The 17,944-nt window shown below is 43.8% G+C and overlaps 1 protein-coding gene across 1 annotated transcript; it reads right to left on the bottom strand.

Moving 5' to 3' along the window:
• Positions 1 to 272: 272 nt before the first annotated feature.
• On the bottom strand, positions 273 to 17,151 carry MTHFD2 (methylenetetrahydrofolate dehydrogenase (NADP+ dependent) 2, methenyltetrahydrofolate cyclohydrolase). The gene is made up of 8 exons (XM_007970185.3): positions 17,011 to 17,151; positions 9,838 to 10,022; positions 7,918 to 8,040; positions 7,018 to 7,170; positions 5,897 to 6,004; positions 4,680 to 4,772; positions 4,106 to 4,231; positions 273 to 1,494 (listed from the first exon to the last, which is right to left on the bottom strand). The coding sequence occupies exons 1-8, from the start codon at positions 17,109 to 17,111 to the stop codon at positions 1,331 to 1,333; spliced, it is 1,053 nt and encodes a 350-aa protein (XP_007968376.3). The 5' UTR covers positions 17,112 to 17,151; the 3' UTR covers positions 273 to 1,330.
• Positions 17,152 to 17,944: the final 793 nt, after the last annotated feature.

Genomic DNA, 17,944 nt, shown 5'->3' with positions numbered 1-17,944 from the left:
CCTCTGTTTGGGCATGGGTGGCCCAGGCCTGTAATCCCAGCCCTCTGGGAGGCTGAGGCAAGAGGATTGATTGCTTGAGGCCAGGAGTTCAATACCAGCCCAGGCAACATAGCAAGACCCCATCTCTACAAAAAAAAAAGAAAAAAGAAAAAAAAAAAATTATCTATTTAAGGCTATAGGAGTAAGTGTTACTGAATATAGGAATATCTACATTGATTAAATGAGAAAAAAACTCTGGTTCAGTCGCAACTAAGAGTCATAGGAAGACAGAATTTCAGAAATTCATACCACACCAGACAGATGTGTTTTATTAAAAAAGAAAAAAAAAACCCTTTAATCAGAAAATCTAATTAAATTCAATATTAACTCAAACTCTTAAAAAAATTTATGGAAAAGTCAACAGGGTACATACATCACAGAAAAACAGGCAGTTGCTGACAGTTCTTTGGTGGAAAAGTAAGTTGCATACTTACCCAAGCTGCCCAAATGATTATCAAGCTAAGTTTGTTTTCCAAAAATAGGTTTTAAGATACACCAAAGAAACTATACAATACAAAAATTTAACAATGAAGTTAAAGTATATAGCAAAAGCCAAATATGACAACACACATGAATAATACATAAAAGAAGCCTTTCAATCCTAGAAAACTAAAATGGGGAGAACTTACTGAAGGGTAACATACATAAAATGAGTACTAATAGCAAGGAATAATCCTAAACATTTTCCCAATGACTAAGCCTCAAAAAGACAGCTTAGGAAAACGATTAACATGTAGTTTTTCTTTTTTCCTAGCCAATTCAGGTCTACTTAGATAAATCTGGTTACCAATCAATACACATATAAATTAGAGTAATTTTTTTTCTGCTCAATTACTACCATTTTTTCTTTTTCACCTTTTCCCTAATTTTCTCTAGCAATACTTTTCCTTTGGTTTGGTCAGTTGAACTCAAAAGGTTTGGTACCTAAAATGAGTATTCAACTGTTATTAGAATAGCACTTGGGAAATGCAATCCTAGAAAAGGCAAATGTGTAACTGAGTTTGACAAAATGAAGCGTCCATTCTCCTTATGGTAATGTCTCCCACATTAATCACTAGGTTAATGGCTGCTCCTGGCTAGATCACAGGACCCTGCATGATACTGGAATGCTCCCTGGTGAGGTACTGCAGAGGTACATGCAGAAACACCCACCCATTTAAGCTTTCAATAAATACAAGGCATCATTTTAAACCATTTCAGTAGAATAAATTAAAAATATTGCATTTCTATTGGCCTGCTTTTCTTCTTGAGCTGGCCTGGAGTGCTGTTTGTGACATAGAAGACACAATAGTTAATTAGTGGCTACTCCAAGCTCTTTAGACTTCAGCACTTCTCGCTCTTCAAGCCTCAGCACCTTTTTTGCAGCAATAATGGTATTCTTCATTAGCATTGCCACTGTCATGGGGCCAACACCTCCAGGAACTGGAGTGATATACCCGGCTTTTTGTCTGACTCCTACATAGAAACAAGACAGGCAGGCTGCTTTAGTTATGGCAAAGGACATGTGTGTACTTTAATATATTATGAAACAAGCATGCAAGGAAAAAGTAACATACATAAGCATAAAACTCAAAAATCACATCTACATCATTCAAGGTTTTGTGAATACACTGTAAAATAACATGCACATACAGAATTGTTAAAGGAATATTTATACATCTAAGTAACCTATAAAGAAATCTATTAAACATCTAGTAGGTTAACTGCGTGGGAGTTGTAAGTATAATAATAATAAGCATTACCTCAATAGCTGCCTACAGCATTTTATTAATTTAAGTATAATTTGTCCAAAGCAGAAAGCACAGTAATTTTTTAAAAGTGAGAAAAAAAAAAAAATTAACCTAATGTTAAAGTGAAAATCCTTACATACCTAGGCATGGGTTTGACTGCTTTAATAAAAACAGAAAGCTAGGAATAGGATTATCAGCATAGGCCAGGTGCAGTGGTTCATGCCTGTAATCCCAGCACTTTGGGGGACTGAGGCAGAGTGTGAGGTGGGGGAGATTGTTTGAGGCCAGGAGTTTGAAACCAGCCTAGGCAACGTGGTGAAACCCCATCTCTATAAAAAATACAAAAATTAGCCAAGCAAGGTGACATGTGCCTATAGTACCAGCTACTCAGGAGGCTGAGGCAGGAGAACTGCTTAAGCCCAGGAGGCAGAGGCTGCAGTGAGCTGAGATCATGCCACTGTACTCCAGCCTGGGCAAAAGAGAGGGACCCTGCTTCAAAAAAAAAAAAAAAAGGAAAGAAAAAAAAAGGATTATCAGCATATATTCAGATAAGCATTCTATCTTGCCGGGCACGGTGGCTCAAGCCTGTGATCCCAGCACTTTGGGAGGCCGAGATGGGCGGATCACGAGGTCAGGAGATCAAGACCATCCTGGCTAACACGGTGAAACCCCGTCTCTACTAAAAAAAAATACAAAAAACTAGCCGGGCGAGGTGGCAGGCGCCTGTAGTCCCAGCTACTCGGGAGGCTGAGGCAGGAGAATGGCATGAACCCGGGAGGCGGAGCTTGCAGTGAGCTGAGATACGGCCACTGCACTCCAGGCTGGGCGACAGAGCTGAGATACGGCCACTGCACTCCAGGCTGGGCGACAGAGCGAGACTCCGTCTCAAAACAAACAAACAAACAAAAACCATTCTATCTTAAGAACTGAAAGGAGAGGCCAGGTGCAGCGGCTCACACCTATAATCCTAGCACTTTGAGAGGCTAAGGCAGGCAGATCACTTAAGGCCAGGAGTTCAAGACCAACCTGGTCAACAGAGCCAAACTCATCTCCACTGAAAATACAAAAAATTAGCCGGCGTGGTGGCACATGCCTGTAATCCTAGCTGCTCGGGTGTCTAAGGCAGGAGAATCACTTGAACCTGGGAGGTAGAGGTTGCAGTGAGCAGAAATCACACCACTGTACTACAGCCTGGGCAAGAGTGAGACTGCCTCTTAAGAAAAAAAAATAACTGAAAAGAGACATCTACTAGTATATTCTAGTATTTCAGGGGTATGGTTTTTTCCTGGACCATTTTAACTTTCTAGGCCTGTGATCTCTCAGTGTGAAAATGAGAACTCTCTTAACACTTTTTGGTTTAGAAAAATCACTTCATCAAATTTTCAAACTTGTTAAAAGTCAAGAAATTGCTTGAATTATGAAGTAAGTTCTAAGGAAAAAAACAATTCCCTGCAAAGTTTATAACTGCTCTCCATCACTATGATGAAACAACTAAAACAATTCTAGAATGGCTGTAATTTTAAAAAGGTTTCTCTAATTCTTATGAAAAGCATACTAAGGCCAGGTGCAGTGGCTCACACCTGTAATCCCAGCACTTTGGAAGGCCAAGGTGGGAGGATCACTTGAGGAGTGATCAGACCAGCGTGGCCAACATGGTGAAACCCCATCTCTACCAACAATACAAAAAATTAGGTGGGCGTGGTGGCACATGCTTGTAATCCTGGCTACTGGGGAGGCTTGAAAGCACAAGAATTGCTTGAAGCTGTGAGGTGGAGGTTGCACTGAGCCGAGATGGTGCCACTGCACTCCAGCCTGGGTGACAGAATGAGACTGTTTTTAAAAAAAGAAAGAAAAAGAGAGACAGAAAGAAAAAAGAAAGAAAGGAAAGAAAGGAAAGGAAGGAAGGAAGAGACAGAGAGGGAGAGAGAGAGAGAGAAAGAAAGATAGAGAAAAAAAGGAAAAGGAAAGAAAGAGAGAGAGAAGGGAGGGAGGGAGGAGGAAAGAGAAAGAAAGAAAGAAGAGGAAGATAGATGGAGGGAGGGAGGGAGGGAAGGCAAGAATTGAGGGAGGGAAAAGCATATGGACTGGGTGCAGTGACTCACACCTATAATCCCAACACTTTGGGAGTCCCAGCTACTCAGGAGGCTGAGGCAGAAGAATCGCCTGAACCCGGGAGGCAGAGGTTGCAGTGAGCCAAGATCGCGCCACTGCACTCCAGCCTAGGCAACAGAGTGAGACTCCCGTCTCAAAAAAAAAAAGTAAATAATCTATCCTAAATGTCCATGAAAGGTAGTACTTACTGATTTCATTTTTTAAAATAAAATTTTACCATTTACCTTCAAAATCCACATCTCCAACCAACTTGGGTTTGGCAGTTACAGGATCATGAACTCTATTTATTCCCACATCAATGACTGCTGCTCCTTCCTTGATCATATCTGCTGTGATCAGATTTGGAATACCTGGATATGGAGAAAGGAAAAATCAGCTTAGTACTGAAAACAGTCTACCTGTCAGACTGTTGTCTAATTTCAATTTCAAGAGACCTAGAAGAACTAATTAACATGTTTTATTAAAACCTGTTAAAAATATTAACTAAGGAACCATTTACTTTTATTATTTATTTATTTTGGTTCCTGACAGGCAACAAAAGGAACCGTTTAAACTTTATACAGTAAATATTAATATAAATATTTTGAAGCTTTAGGAATAACATTCACCCATCCAGACTATAATGGAATGCCAGAAACCAGTATTCCAATCACAACTCTATCCTCATCTTCGTAGGCAGCTCAAAGAATCATCATGAGGGGAAGGATGAATAGTAGCTAGGCAGGCGAATTCTAAGATGATTCTACAACCTTCTCTTCTGAGGTGAAGCCCTTCCCTCCATTCACATTGTGTTCTTACCTGCAGCAGATATTACAATATCTGCAAGAATTGTATGTTTCTTCAACTGCTCTTTGGGAGTATATCGATGAGATATTGTAACAGTGGCATCACCTGGAAAGAAAACAATAGATGTCTTGATTTCTGACACAAAGCTGGGACTGGATTAGGTCTCAACTAGTCAAGTCACTGTAGAAACTCAACAATGGTGCGGTGGCTCACGCCTGTAATCCCAGCACTTTGGGAGGCCAAGGTGGGCAGATCATGAGGTCAGGAGTTCAAGGCCAACCTGGCCAACATAGTGAAACCCCATCTCTACTAAAAATACAAAAATTAGCTGGGCATGGTGGCGCATGGCTGTAATCACAGCTTTCTTGGGAGGCTGAGGCACGAGAATCGCTTGAACCTGGGAGGTGGAGGTTGCAGTGAGCCAAGATTGTGCCACTGCACTCCAGCCTGGGCAACAGAGCAAGACTCCGTCTCCAAAAACAAAAACAAAAAAAAACTGACTTAATAGCTTGTGCCACATTTTCTGGACAGCTAATTGTCATTTACTTTTTTAAAATTAATACCTAATTTCATATAGCTTTAAACCATTGGTCCCAGCTCGACTGTTTTGAGTCATATAATTAAATTTATTCATCATATTTTTAAAGCCTTTCAAGAATTTTACCTTTTCTAAGCAAAATATCACTGAAATTACTCAAGGTGGTTTTAAGTATGTTGAAAGATTATTGAAAGTATAGTTTTGCTATTATTTCTGATATAATCATGTAAGGTCATTATTACAATAATTATGTGATAACAGATTGACGAGGCTTTACCTTAGAACCAATTAACAGAACTTGACAGGACACATTACAGTCATATCAATTCAATCCTTTCCAACGGCTTAAGATTTTTTCCACTAAATGACACAGTATCTTTGAATAAGAACTGCTCCTTAGCTCCAGCTATCAAAGCTATACCTGAAATTTTCTAATTGCCTACAATCATGCTTATACTCAAAACTTAAGTTTATTTCTGAAGCTAGTTACATGATAAATGAATAATAAAGAAACTCAGGTGACACTGGGTGTAGCTTCTCTACAAAGGTTACTCCCTGAATTATCTGTTAACAAAATTTCAACAAATACAAAGTATAACACAGTTAATACTTCCAAACATGCACAGGATGACTTCTGAGAGTTCTTACATGGGGAAAAAATGACAGTGTTCCCTGAAAGCAATTTCCTTACCTCCGGGACGTTCATGTGCCCCATCTGTGTGCAGTAACATTGCAATGGGCATTCCAACATTTTTTGACCTTCCAGCCACAACCACATTCTTCCCTAAGGTTGGAATACCTATAAAAATATATGTATTTACATTAAAAGTAGTGCCAGTCCAAAGCAAAACAAAGTCAGATGGCCTAGAACATGAAGCCAATTTTGATAGTGAAGTCACTGAGCTTACTGCCTCCTCAGTCAACTGGAGCTGTAACTTGCTACACATAAGGGCTAAAAGAAAACAGGAGAAAGCATACTATAGGCTACAAAATGTTACAGGAATGTGCACTGTCACCACTATTAAATCTTAAATTTCCTTCACTGAGGGCTGGGGTGGTGGCTCACACCAGTAATCCCAGCAGGAGGGAGGACTGCTTGAGGCCAGGGAGGTTAAAGTAGGAGAACTGCTTGAGGCCAGGGAGGTTAAGGTAGGAGAACTGCTTGAGGCCAGGGAGGTTAAGGTAGGAGAACTGCTTGAGGCCAGGGAGGTTAAGGTAGGAGAACTGCTTGAGGCCGGGAGTTTGAGACCAGCCTGGCAGCATGGTGAAACCTTTGACTCTTAAAGAAAAGATTAAAAAGAAAAAAAGAAAGTTTCCCTCACCGAGGCTTCCAGATTAAAAGCAAAAACTGTCATAGGCAACTGTTAAGGGCAGGCACGATGGATCATGCCTCTAATCCTAGTACTTTGGGAGGCGAGGGGGGGTGGATCACTTGAGGTTAGTTCAAGACCAGCTTGGCCAATGTGGTGAAACCTGTCTCTACTAGAAATAAAAAAATTAGCTGGGCATGGTGGCGTGTGCCTGTAGTCCCAGCTACTCAGGAGGCTGAAGCACAAGAATCACTTGAACCCGGGAGGCGGAGGCTGCAGTGAGCCAAGATTGCGCCTCTGCACTCCAGCCTGGGTCACAGAGCAAGACCCTGTCTCCAAAAAAAAAAAAAAAAAAAAAACTGTTGAGAGGTAAACTCTGGGGAGTGTGACTAGAGGATATGGGGTGGGGTTTCCACTCTTTGGGACTGTATTATGAGTTTTTACCATTTGCAGGTACTACTTTTATAATATTAACAGACTTACAATTCTGGGATACACCTACCAGTTCGCTTAATTATTTCCCAAACACCCCATGGGGTAGCCGGTAACATGGAATACTGGTCCAAACACATTCGCCCTACATTAATTACATGAAAGCCATCAACATCCTTGTCTGGAGAAACAGCATTGCAGATCCTTCTCTCATCAATATGCTCTGAAAAAGAAATCGGCAGTTGCCTTAAATCACCACCTCACAGTCAGCACTGCCTGACTCCAGCTTATCTGCTTCCTCAAGGAAATCCATTCTTCTACAGTTTGCCTCGAGATGTACTTCATCTGCATGGAAGAACTCGCATAAGCAAAGCCAAACACCAATAGCAAAGCCAGTATCATCTATCAGTTGCTTCCCTCCACTGTCCTTTATATCAAGACCACAATACTAAATCAAGGGGTAATGGGTATTCTGAGTTGGTCTGTCCCATTCTAATAAAATATTCACTCTTTTGCCTTTACTTTGCCTTTAAGCCAAATCCACATGAAGAGCCAGGTGTATAAAATAACAAGGCCTTTTTACTCCTCAGAAATCATTTTAGGTAGGGCATGGTAGTTCATGCCTGTAATTCCAGCACTTGGGAAGCACGGAGTCCAAGACCACCCCAGGCAACACAGAAAGACTTCCATTTCTAGGAAAAATATAAAAAGTAGCTGGGCATGGTGGCACACACCTATAGTCCCAGCTATGTGGGAGGCTGAGGCAGGAGGATCCCTTGAACCCAGGAGCTTGAGCATGCAATAAGCTATGATTGTACCACTGCACTCCAGCCTGGGTGACAGAGTGAGACAAGGAGAGGGAGAGGGAGGGGGAGGGGGAAGGAGAGGCAGAGAGGGAGGGAGAGGAAGAGAGGGAGGGAGAGGAGCAGAAACAGCAGCAATCATTTAAATGGTGGAGTCCAAAACTCACCTGGAAGAGGCAGCTGAACAAGGAGGCCATCTACATTATCATCATTATTCAGTTTATTGATTAAATTCAACAATTCTTCCTCTGAAATTGAAGCTGGTTTCACAATTGTCTCACTGTTTATTCCTATTATAGGAAATTTTGAGGTTAAAAAAATTTTTGAGGCATTTAATGAGCACTGCTATGTTGCCTACCATACTTGGCTACCATACAGGTTTTGTATCATCACACCCATCCCTAGAAGCTGAAGTAGCTCAAGGAACCTAAAAAAGTAACTTCACAAATATATACACTAGAGAATACTAGCTTAACACATCCTGTATACCTCATTCTATGCAATCCTCATTAACCTTATTTTACAGACAGACTGAGGCTCAGAGAGATTTAAAAATAAGCGAGCTAGGCCAGGCGCGTGGCTCATGCCTGTAATCCCAGCACTTTAGGAGGCGAAGACCGGCGGATCACGAGGTCAGGAGATGGAGACCATCCTGGCTAACACGGTGAAAACCCGTCTCTACTAAAAATACAAAACATTTGCCGGGCATGGTGGTGGGCACCTGTAGTCCCAGCTACTCAGTAGGCTGAGGCAGGAGAATCGCTTGAACCTGGGAGGTGGGAGTTGCAGTGAGCTGAGATCGCACCACTGCATTCCAGCCAGCTCAACAGAGCAAGCAAGACTCATGTCTAAATAAATAAATAAATAAGCGAGCTAATAATACAGCCAGTCTTTCTTGTTTCAAAATCCATGTTCTTTTTTTCTGCACCACCCTACCTCTCAATGTCTTAAAATGCCATTGGCTTGGCCAGGCACAGTGGCTCACGCCTGTAATCCCAGCACTTTGGGAGGCCGAGGCGGGCGGATCACCTGAGGTCGGGGAGTTTGACACCAGCCTGACCAACAGGGAGAAACCCCATCTTAACTGAAAATACAAAATTGGCCAGGCATGGTGGCACATGCCTGTAATCCCGGCTATTCGGGAGGCTGAGGCAGGAGGCGGAGGTTGTGGAGAGCCGAGATTGCGCCATTGTCCTCTGGCCTGGGCAACAAGAGCGAAACACCATCTCAAAAAAAAAAAAAAAAAAAAAAAAAAAAAGCCATGGCTTGCCATTTTCTAGAGGTTTCTAAGGGCTTTCAATTAAAAGAGCAGAGGCCTCAATCCTCAATGGTAAAGAATAGAGGAAGCCACGGACTCACAGGCCAGTAACCCCTCCCAGCCATGCCAGTGGTTTCACAGCCCTTCAGAAGGAAAGGCCACCTGCTGCTCATGCTCAGACCACGGGCCCACAGATGGGCAGGCAGAGGCATATCTGAGTCTGCCCACCCACCTCTTGTCCACAGACACATAGTAATCTGTGGTACCACGAGGCCTAGAACACAAACCCCATCATCCACACCCGAACTGCTTCTAAACTGCACGTTTGGTTTTAGAACCAATTGGTGAAGAACTAGAAAGCTCCTTCCCAGAAGTCAGAGTCATTTCCTTCAAATCTATGACTGTGTTCCTGACCTCATCACTGAGATCTCCTAATACTGTATTGTTCAATCATGCCCCCTAAGCCTCTAAGGCTTTAAACTGCAAACACTCGAACACCTCCGCTGGAGACCCATTACTGCTCAAGGAAAGCAAACGTAAAATGTATTCAAGGTCACCTATCAAATGGAAAGACTAAGAACAGAACGTGCCTTATATTCTTTCCAGAAGCCACAGAGAATACCAACCAGTAAGTATCTCCTGTCCTAGTCTATAAACCCCGAAAGATACAGTCTGATTTCCTATGACAAAGTTTTGGGACACAGTTCAATCACATTAGCCTCCTCTGCTTGGGTTTCCTAATCAGAAAAAAGAAATCATAAATTACAATGGACTTTGCCTCATATAAACCTCAACTGAACAGCATTCGAGGTCTCAAAAGGACACATACCCACATCTGCAGCTGCCCTGGTTTTGTTGAGGACGTAGGAGTGACTTGCAGGATTCTCGCCAACCAGGATCACGCTCAGGTGTGGCCGCTTGTTGCCTGAGGCCACCCACTCTTCTACCTCCTGCCGCACTTCCTGCTTGATCTCCTGGGCCAGTTTCCTTCCAGAAATGACTACAGCTTCATTTCTGCAGAAGGCAACAGAGTCACAAAACCAAATAACTTGAATTTTTATAAAAACTAAAATTCTGCCAGGTGTAGTGGCTTATGCCCATAATGCCAGCACTTCGGGAGGCCAGGGCGGGAAGACGGCTTAAGCCCAGGAGTTTGAGACCAGGCTGGGCAACATGGCAAAACCCCTGTCTCTGCTAAATAAATAAATATATCCAGCTACATATGGAGGGGGATAAAGTTGATAGAAATCATTATTATTATTAATTTGAAGCTCAGAGTTTAAGTGACTGACAGCTAGTGCTTGGTCAAGCTGAGTCTCACATCAGTTTGGGCTCTTAACTGCTACACCACCCTGCGCCCTGATCATTACTAAGTTTTTTACAGTTTTAATTTGCAGTTGTGTGACCCCTCACCATGAGGTTAAATAGTTCTTCTTATCTGCTTATATGCCATTTGTAGTTCGTGTTTTGCCCGTTGTTAGCAGCCAGGCATGTATTTCAAATCATTTCCCAGTCAACTGACTTCATTTTTATGGTGCTTTTAAATAGATAAACTATATCCTGTAGTTGAATAAACAAACAATATCAGGCCAGGCGTGGTGGCTCACATTTGTAATCCCAGCATTTTGGGAGGCTGAGGAGGGCAGATCACAAGGTAAAGAGTTTGAGACCAGCCTGGCCAACACAGTGAAACCTTGTCTCTACTAAAAATACAAAAATTAGTTGGGTGTGGTGGTGGACGCCTGTAATCCCAGCTACTCAGGAGGTTGAGGCAGGAGAATCACTTGAACTGGGGAGGCAGAGGTTGCAGTGAGCTGAGATTATGCCACTGCACTCCAGCCTGGGCGACAGAGCTAGACTCTGTCTCAAAAACAAACAAACAAACAATATACTGGACAGGTCAAACATCAAAATGACTACCACTCCCCGCAGTCCCTTCTGGGGAAGACTTTCCTGGTAAGAATAGGGGCAGGGCAGGGCAGGGGACTGGAGGAAGCTCCTTCTCACAGTTGGCAATGTGCTCTTCCCAGGGACCCCACCACATCATCCAAAGCTGACAGACCAGAAGTGAGTATCGGACGCCAAGGGCAACCAACGATCTCTAGGTTGCCCAGTGGTCCAGTTGGTGCAAAAGCTTAGCTCAACAGAGCAGTGAGAGTTAGCTGAACCAGTAAGAGCTCATCCCTGAGGCAGTTCAAACTAGAACCACAGAACAGAGACAGAAAGAAGAGACAGAATAGTCACACCAATGGGGGACAACAGGATAAGAAATCAGAAAACTGTTGCTGGGGTGGGGAGCAAGAAGAAAAATCAGGATCTAGAAGAACCTCCAGTTCCCAAAACCATGTTCAGCTGCGCGAAAGGCTGTCTCTTCCCAAAGCGAACTGCTTATGCAGCCCTTTCCGGGTTCCATGAAGCCCAAATGTGGAACAGTCCCAGTTTTCCTATTTTCACACATCCTTACAATAAAGTGCCCATTACTTAAAGATGAGCATCTGGCCCAGCGCGATGACTCATGCCTGTAATCCCAGCACTTTAGGAGGCCGAGGTGGGTGGATTGCTTGAGGTCAGGACTTCGAGACCAGCCTGGTCAACATGGCGAAACCCCCTCTCTGCTAAAAATGCAAAAATTAGCTGGGCATGGTGGCGCATGCCTGTAATCCCAGCTACTCGGGAGGCTAAGGCAGGAGAATCGCATGAACCCAGGAGGTGGAGGTTGCAGTGAGCCAATATCGCCCCACTGCACTCTAGCCTGGGCAACACAGCAAGACTCCATCTCAAAATAAAATAAAATAAAATATAAAAATAAAATAAAATGAGCATCTCTTCCGTAAGTAAAATGATCCCATTTGAAAAAGCCTTTCCCTTTAGATCTCTGTCCTTGCTGTCATGAAGACTGCTCTAACCTCAAGACCAACGAAGCAATCTCCTCTTTACTCTAAAACCTAACATCAAGGTACTGAATAACCTATAGGGTCAGATAAAATTCATTCTCAAGATAACTGCTAATTTATTTATTTATTTATTTTGAGACAAGAGTCTTGCTCTGTTGCCCAAGCTGGAGTGCAGTGGCATGATCTCAGCTCACTGAAGCCTCCCAGGTTTATGCAATTCTCCAGCTTCTGCCTCCTGAGTAGCTGAGAATACAGGCACCCACCACTGCACCCAGGCAGTAACTGCTAATTTAAATGGGATTTTAAAGCATTCACAATCTTTAGGCCTTCAATAAGTGCTTTTTATTGCATTATCATTAAATACCAACTTTAAACCAAATCTCAACATCTTAGATATAATGCAATAATCTTATATCTAAACTTAATCTGTATTGCATCTTGTGAAGTATTCAGTTATTATAATCTGGCTGGGCACGGTGGCTCATGCCTGTAATCCCAGCATTTTGGGAAGCCAAGGCGGGCATATCACTTGAGGTCAGGAGTTCAAGACCAGTCTGGCCAACATGGCGAAACCCCACTTCTACTAAATATACAAAAATTTGCCAGGCATGGTGGCAGAAGCCTGTAATTGTAATCTCAGTTACTCGGGAGCTGAGGTAAGAGAGTATCTTGAACCCAGGAGGCATAGGTTGCAGTGAGCCAAGATCCCACCACTTGCGTGACAGAGCAAGACTCCATCTCAAAAAAAGAAAAAAGCTATCATAATCTTAAGCAAATCAAATACTTTTACCCAGATTTTACATAATGATACTAGCATGGCACAACATATAATAGCATTTAATTATACCCATGGTATATGAAAAAATTGAAAACATATTAATATTCACAATTCCATTTCAGAATTAGAGTCGAAGGGGACTTCATTAAAAGGGTTTTGCAGGCTGGGCGCAGTGGCTCACATCTGTAATCCCAACACTTTGGGAGGCCAAGGTGGGCAGATCACGAGGTCAGGAGATTGAGACCATCCTGGCTCCCATGGTGAAACCCTCTCTACTAAAAACACAAAAAATTAGCCAGGCATGGTGGCACACACCTGTAGTCCCAGCTACTTGGGAGGCTGAGGCAGGAGAATCGATTGAACCTGGGAGACAGAGATTGCATTGAGCAGAGATTGCCGTGAGCAGAGATCGTGCCACTGCACTCCAGGCTGGGCAACAGATAGAGACTCTGTCTCAAAAAAAAAAAAAAAGAAAGAAAGAAAAGAAAAAGACAGTGGGGGGTTTGCTGATACAAATATACCTGGCAACATTCCTGATTTATATTAGTACCTGGAATGCCCACCACAGGCCAAAAATACATTCCTAGTCCTGGAACACTACAAAGTGAAAGACTACTTTAAAAGGGCTTAGAACAGTCATTTATATTGAATGAAATAACAAACATATATAATGTGCCAGGCATATATGTTCAATAAAACTAATTTCTTACTCTTTTCTCTTGGTTTTGTATATATGTATATATACACACACATACACACATATCCTTAAAATATACTTACACATACTCATAAGGAGATATATATAAGCATGTATACTATATGTATATATAAATACCCAGTGAGAATGACTTAGCTTGCACCTCATAAAAATTTCTTTTGAAAGCAGTAAACTTAGAGAAAATGGTATGAGCACATTCAGATAAAATCATATACTAAAGTTAAGGACACAGGGTTCTGGGAAAAGCCAGTGTTCCAAGTCCCCAACTTTGCTTCCAAAAGCAGGTTCTTGATGTTATGCCAATTTGCTTAGAAAGAAAGAAAGAAAGAAAGAAAGAAAGAAAGAAAGAAAGAAAGAAAGAAAGAAAGAAAGAAAAAGAGAAACAGTCAAAGAGTAACAAGAATCAAAAACAAAGTCACTTGCAATGAGTATCTTTCATAGTAAAACTGTCGGCCCTCCTCTGCTTCCCACAACTCTGCAAAATGTGAAATACAGCCTTGGGAGTGAGTCATTAACTAATTTAGCATCATCTCTTTTGCCAAGGGGCAGATTAACTGCTACCCCAAAATAAACAAGGAAATGGAAAGTCAGCTAAGTCCCACAGGGAATCCAAAATTGTAACTATATTAGCTAGCGGTTATCCCAGAATTAAATGCGTTCACGGATGTGTTTAGAAAAAATTCCCAGGGCTGGTCATGGTGGCACAAGACTTGTAATCCCAGCATTTTGGGAGGCCAAGTTCAAGCATAGCATGGGCAACACGGCAAGACCCCACCTCTACTAAAAGTTAAAAAAAAAAAAAATTAGCCAGGCATGGTGGTATGCTCCTGGGGTCCCAGTTACTCAGGAAGCTGAGGTAGGAGAATCACTTGAGCCCAGGAGGTCAAGGCTGCAGTAAGCCATGATTGCACCACTGCACTCCAACCTGACCAAGAGAGAGATTCCCCTGCCAAAAAAAAAAAATACATAAAAAAGAAAAATTCCCATTAAAATACGTAATCAACAGAATAGGAAGAAGTCAAGAGGACTGTTCAAATAAAATCCAAAACTGTGGCTCACACCTGTAATCCCAACATTTCGGGAGGCCAAGGCGGGTGGATCACTTGCGGTCAGGAGGTCGAGACCAGCCTGGCCATCATGGTGAAACCCCGTCTCTACTAAAAATACAAAAATTAGCAGGTCATGGTAGTGTGCGCCTATAGTCCCAGCTGTTTGGGAGGCTGAGATAGGGGAACAGCTTGAACCCAGGAAGGAGGCAAGAGGTTGCAGTGAGCGAAGATTGCACCATTGCACTCCAGCCTGGGCAACAAAGTGAGACTCCGTCTCAAAAAATAAAATAAAATTCAAAACTAAAATCCAAGTGAGTAGCATCTTCACTTTCCTTTTAATTCAACAGCTTACAGTACTGTACTTTTCCATGAGAAATTAGTATCAGGGCATTTTACAATTCATAATCAAATGATTTAGGGAAGAGTTGTTATCAATTATTAATGGGAAAAGTAATGAGTGAAGGAAGACACAAGGGAAAATGGAACAAACATCTATTAAACACTAGGTGTTTTGCTTAGACTTTAACATATATTACTCTGTCACCTTGGGACTATTATAATAACACTGTTATACAGAAGACGAAACTGAGGATAGTAGAAATAAGATTCAAAGGCAAATTCTGCCTCTAAAGTCCATTGACTTCATAACCCCAGTCTCCTAGGCTACAATTTCTCCAACCATAGGTTTATGTTCCTGAAACTCTCATACCAACAAAGAAAAAAAAAAAAAAAAAGGAATGCACTCATATTTTCAAAAAGATACATTTTAAAAATAAGCAGTATTTAAAAATAAGCAGTATTTTTAAAAATAAGTAGTAAGAAGGCAATATGTGGGAACTGTAAATAGCAAATGTGCAGTAGGGATAATATGGATTGCTTTCAGAGATGTGGATGAAGCTTACTTGTTCTTTCTGAAAGGTAGCGAAAAGAGCATTTGCTATTGGCGAGTGTTGGCAAACTGGCCCAGTTCTTTAGTGAGTGAGAGCATCTTTATAAATCTCTTTTGGACCATGGAAGCCTAGGAAAGGTCCGGTCCACAGTCACATGAGGCCAGCACTCAGGAAGAGGGAGAGGGGGAGAGAACACACAGTAACGAAAGATGGGGGAGGTCAGAGTCAGTCCAGGGAAAACCCTGAAAGTCCCCTTCCACGTCTTCCTTCAAGAACTCATTGCTCCAACAAGCAGCGCCTTTGAAATATTTCTAACAGCATTTTGCTCCAACAAGCAGCGCCTTTGAAATATTTCTAACAGCATTTCTGCACTGACTGGAAATTACACACGTGTTCCGCCTCTTGTCAGGAACATGAGCTCCATTAAAAACAGTTTTTATCTCTGAATTCGCAAAGCTTGGCATAAAAAAATGTCTGGCACACAGTGAAACGTTAGATGAAAAAAAGAAGGGGCTGATGTCATAAGGTGCGGGGCTCTAACAATGCCAACAATGCCAATGCTCTAATGACCGACCAAATCACCTTCCCAAGGAAATCCAAAAATGCAAATAGAGCTTTTCCTTTCCTCCTCCCGGGTATATTTTTCCCAATTTGTTACTGTGGTAAAATTCATATAACCTAAATCTTACCAACATTTTTTTTTTTTTTTTTTTTTTGAGACAAGGTCTCGCTTTGTCGCCCAGATTGGAGTGCAGTGGCGTAATCATGGCTCACTGCAGCCTCGAACTCCCGGGCTCAAGCGATTCTCGTGCCTCAGCCTCGGCGCGTGTCCCCATGCCCGGCCCATCTTAACGATTTTTAAGTGCAGTTCTGTGGTATTAAATACGTTCGTACGTTGTGCAACCATCAGCACCATCCATCTCCAGAACTCTTCATCTTGTAAAACTGAAATTCTGCAAGTACCGCTGAAACGTGGGTACTTGTCACCCTCCATTCCCCCTTTCCCTAAGGCCCTGGGTGCCTCCTGGGTGTTTGCCACCTCTCTGTACGCAGCCCGGTACTGACCGGCTCGGGTGGGCTGCAGCCAAAGCCAGGGGGTCTAGAGTCCGTTCACGCTCCGGGCGGAGCGGCGGCAGCGCGGGCCACTCCCACTGCCGGAGGGAGGAGGGCGGCGCGGGGACCCCGAGCAAGTCGGCTCCGCGATTTCATCAGCTGCAGCAGCGCACTCCGCCGCTAGGATCCCTGCAAGGGACAGCTCGCCGAGGGCTGCTCTTTTGGAACCCTCGCCTGCTCTCCCCCAGACGACTCTCAGCCAGGCGCGGCCGGCAGCTGTCGAAAGGCCCCGCGTAAACCGACGCCTTCGCTCCGCACGCCACCCCCGTCACTCCCGCCGACTGTTCACGGGCCCCGGCGACGCCCCGAGTCGCGGAAGAGCGGCTCCCTCCGAAAGGCAGGCTTCGGGTCCCAGCCCTTCGCGCCGAGCAAGCGCCCCAGTCGAGGGCTGCGGCGGCGTTCGGTGCCACGTCGCCTCGCCACACCCCTCGGCGGCCACCACCGCCGGGGCGGAGATGTTCGGGAAGGACTTCCCTCGGTGTCCCTCGGGGGCCCGGCGTGCCCCTCGCCCTCCGTTCCCCTCAGCTTTCCGCGCTGACCGAGCTCCCTGACCCTCTTACCGAACTGCCGCGAGGTGGAAGGGGCGAGGGCGAAGGGAGCAGATGTGCGCGGGCTGCAGTAGCCGGGCAGCCAACGCGGACATGAAGGAGGTTGCAGCCATAGCCCGCGCCGGTGACCGCGCTGGGAAGGAAGCGCGCGCGCGGGCCACGCGGTTATACTGCGGCCTCGTGGCAGGCCCCGCCTCCCTCCGCCACCCATTGGTCCCCGCCACACGCCACTGGCTGGCTGTTGAGCCAGCTGGAGCCGAAGGGGCCAACCGATTTTCTTTATTAAACGTAAGCGAAGTCCGCAAGAGCCCTGTTTTTGATTGGAGCAAGAAGAGCTTGGAGCGAGGTCCTGTAAGGCTCTGAAGCCTCGGCAACATGCCGTGAATGGCTGAGGAAGTCAAGCTCCTGCCTGTCGCCGCTAGTGTCACGGAAGCCCGGACAACACAAGAGAAATGTTCATTCATTCATTCGTTGAACAATTATATGAGCGCCTACTGTGTGCCAAGCGCTGTAAAGGGTGGATGAAAAGACAACCTGATAGAATACCAATGAATAGAAGTAAAAGGAAGTATGGAGTTAGAAAATCACCGTTTAGCAAAATCATAGTAAAAACTGATTCAGAAGCAGCAATAGATGTCAAAACAACTGGGTGAAAGTTGGATGAGGAGCAAGATATTTACATATAGGGTTGCCAGATCTAGCAAATAAAGACACAGGATGCCAAATCAAATTAGAATTTTAGATAAACACTTTGGGGGATCATATTTATACTTTATTTATGGCTTATCTGGAATTCAGATTCAACTGGGCTTCCTGTATTCTTTCCCGCAAACTTTTTGCATCGTCTCAAAGTATCTCTCCCGCAAAGAAACTTAAGGAGGGTGCCGGGCGCGGTGGCTCACGCCTGTAATCCCAGCACTTTGGGAGGCCGAGGCGGGCGGATCAC

Source organism: Chlorocebus sabaeus, chromosome 14 (assembly GCF_047675955.1).
Source record: "Chlorocebus sabaeus isolate Y175 chromosome 14, mChlSab1.0.hap1, whole genome shotgun sequence".
In the NCBI taxonomy this organism is placed as follows: domain Eukaryota; kingdom Metazoa; phylum Chordata; class Mammalia; order Primates; family Cercopithecidae; genus Chlorocebus; species Chlorocebus sabaeus.
This window is presented reverse-complemented; position numbering and strand designations above follow the sequence as displayed.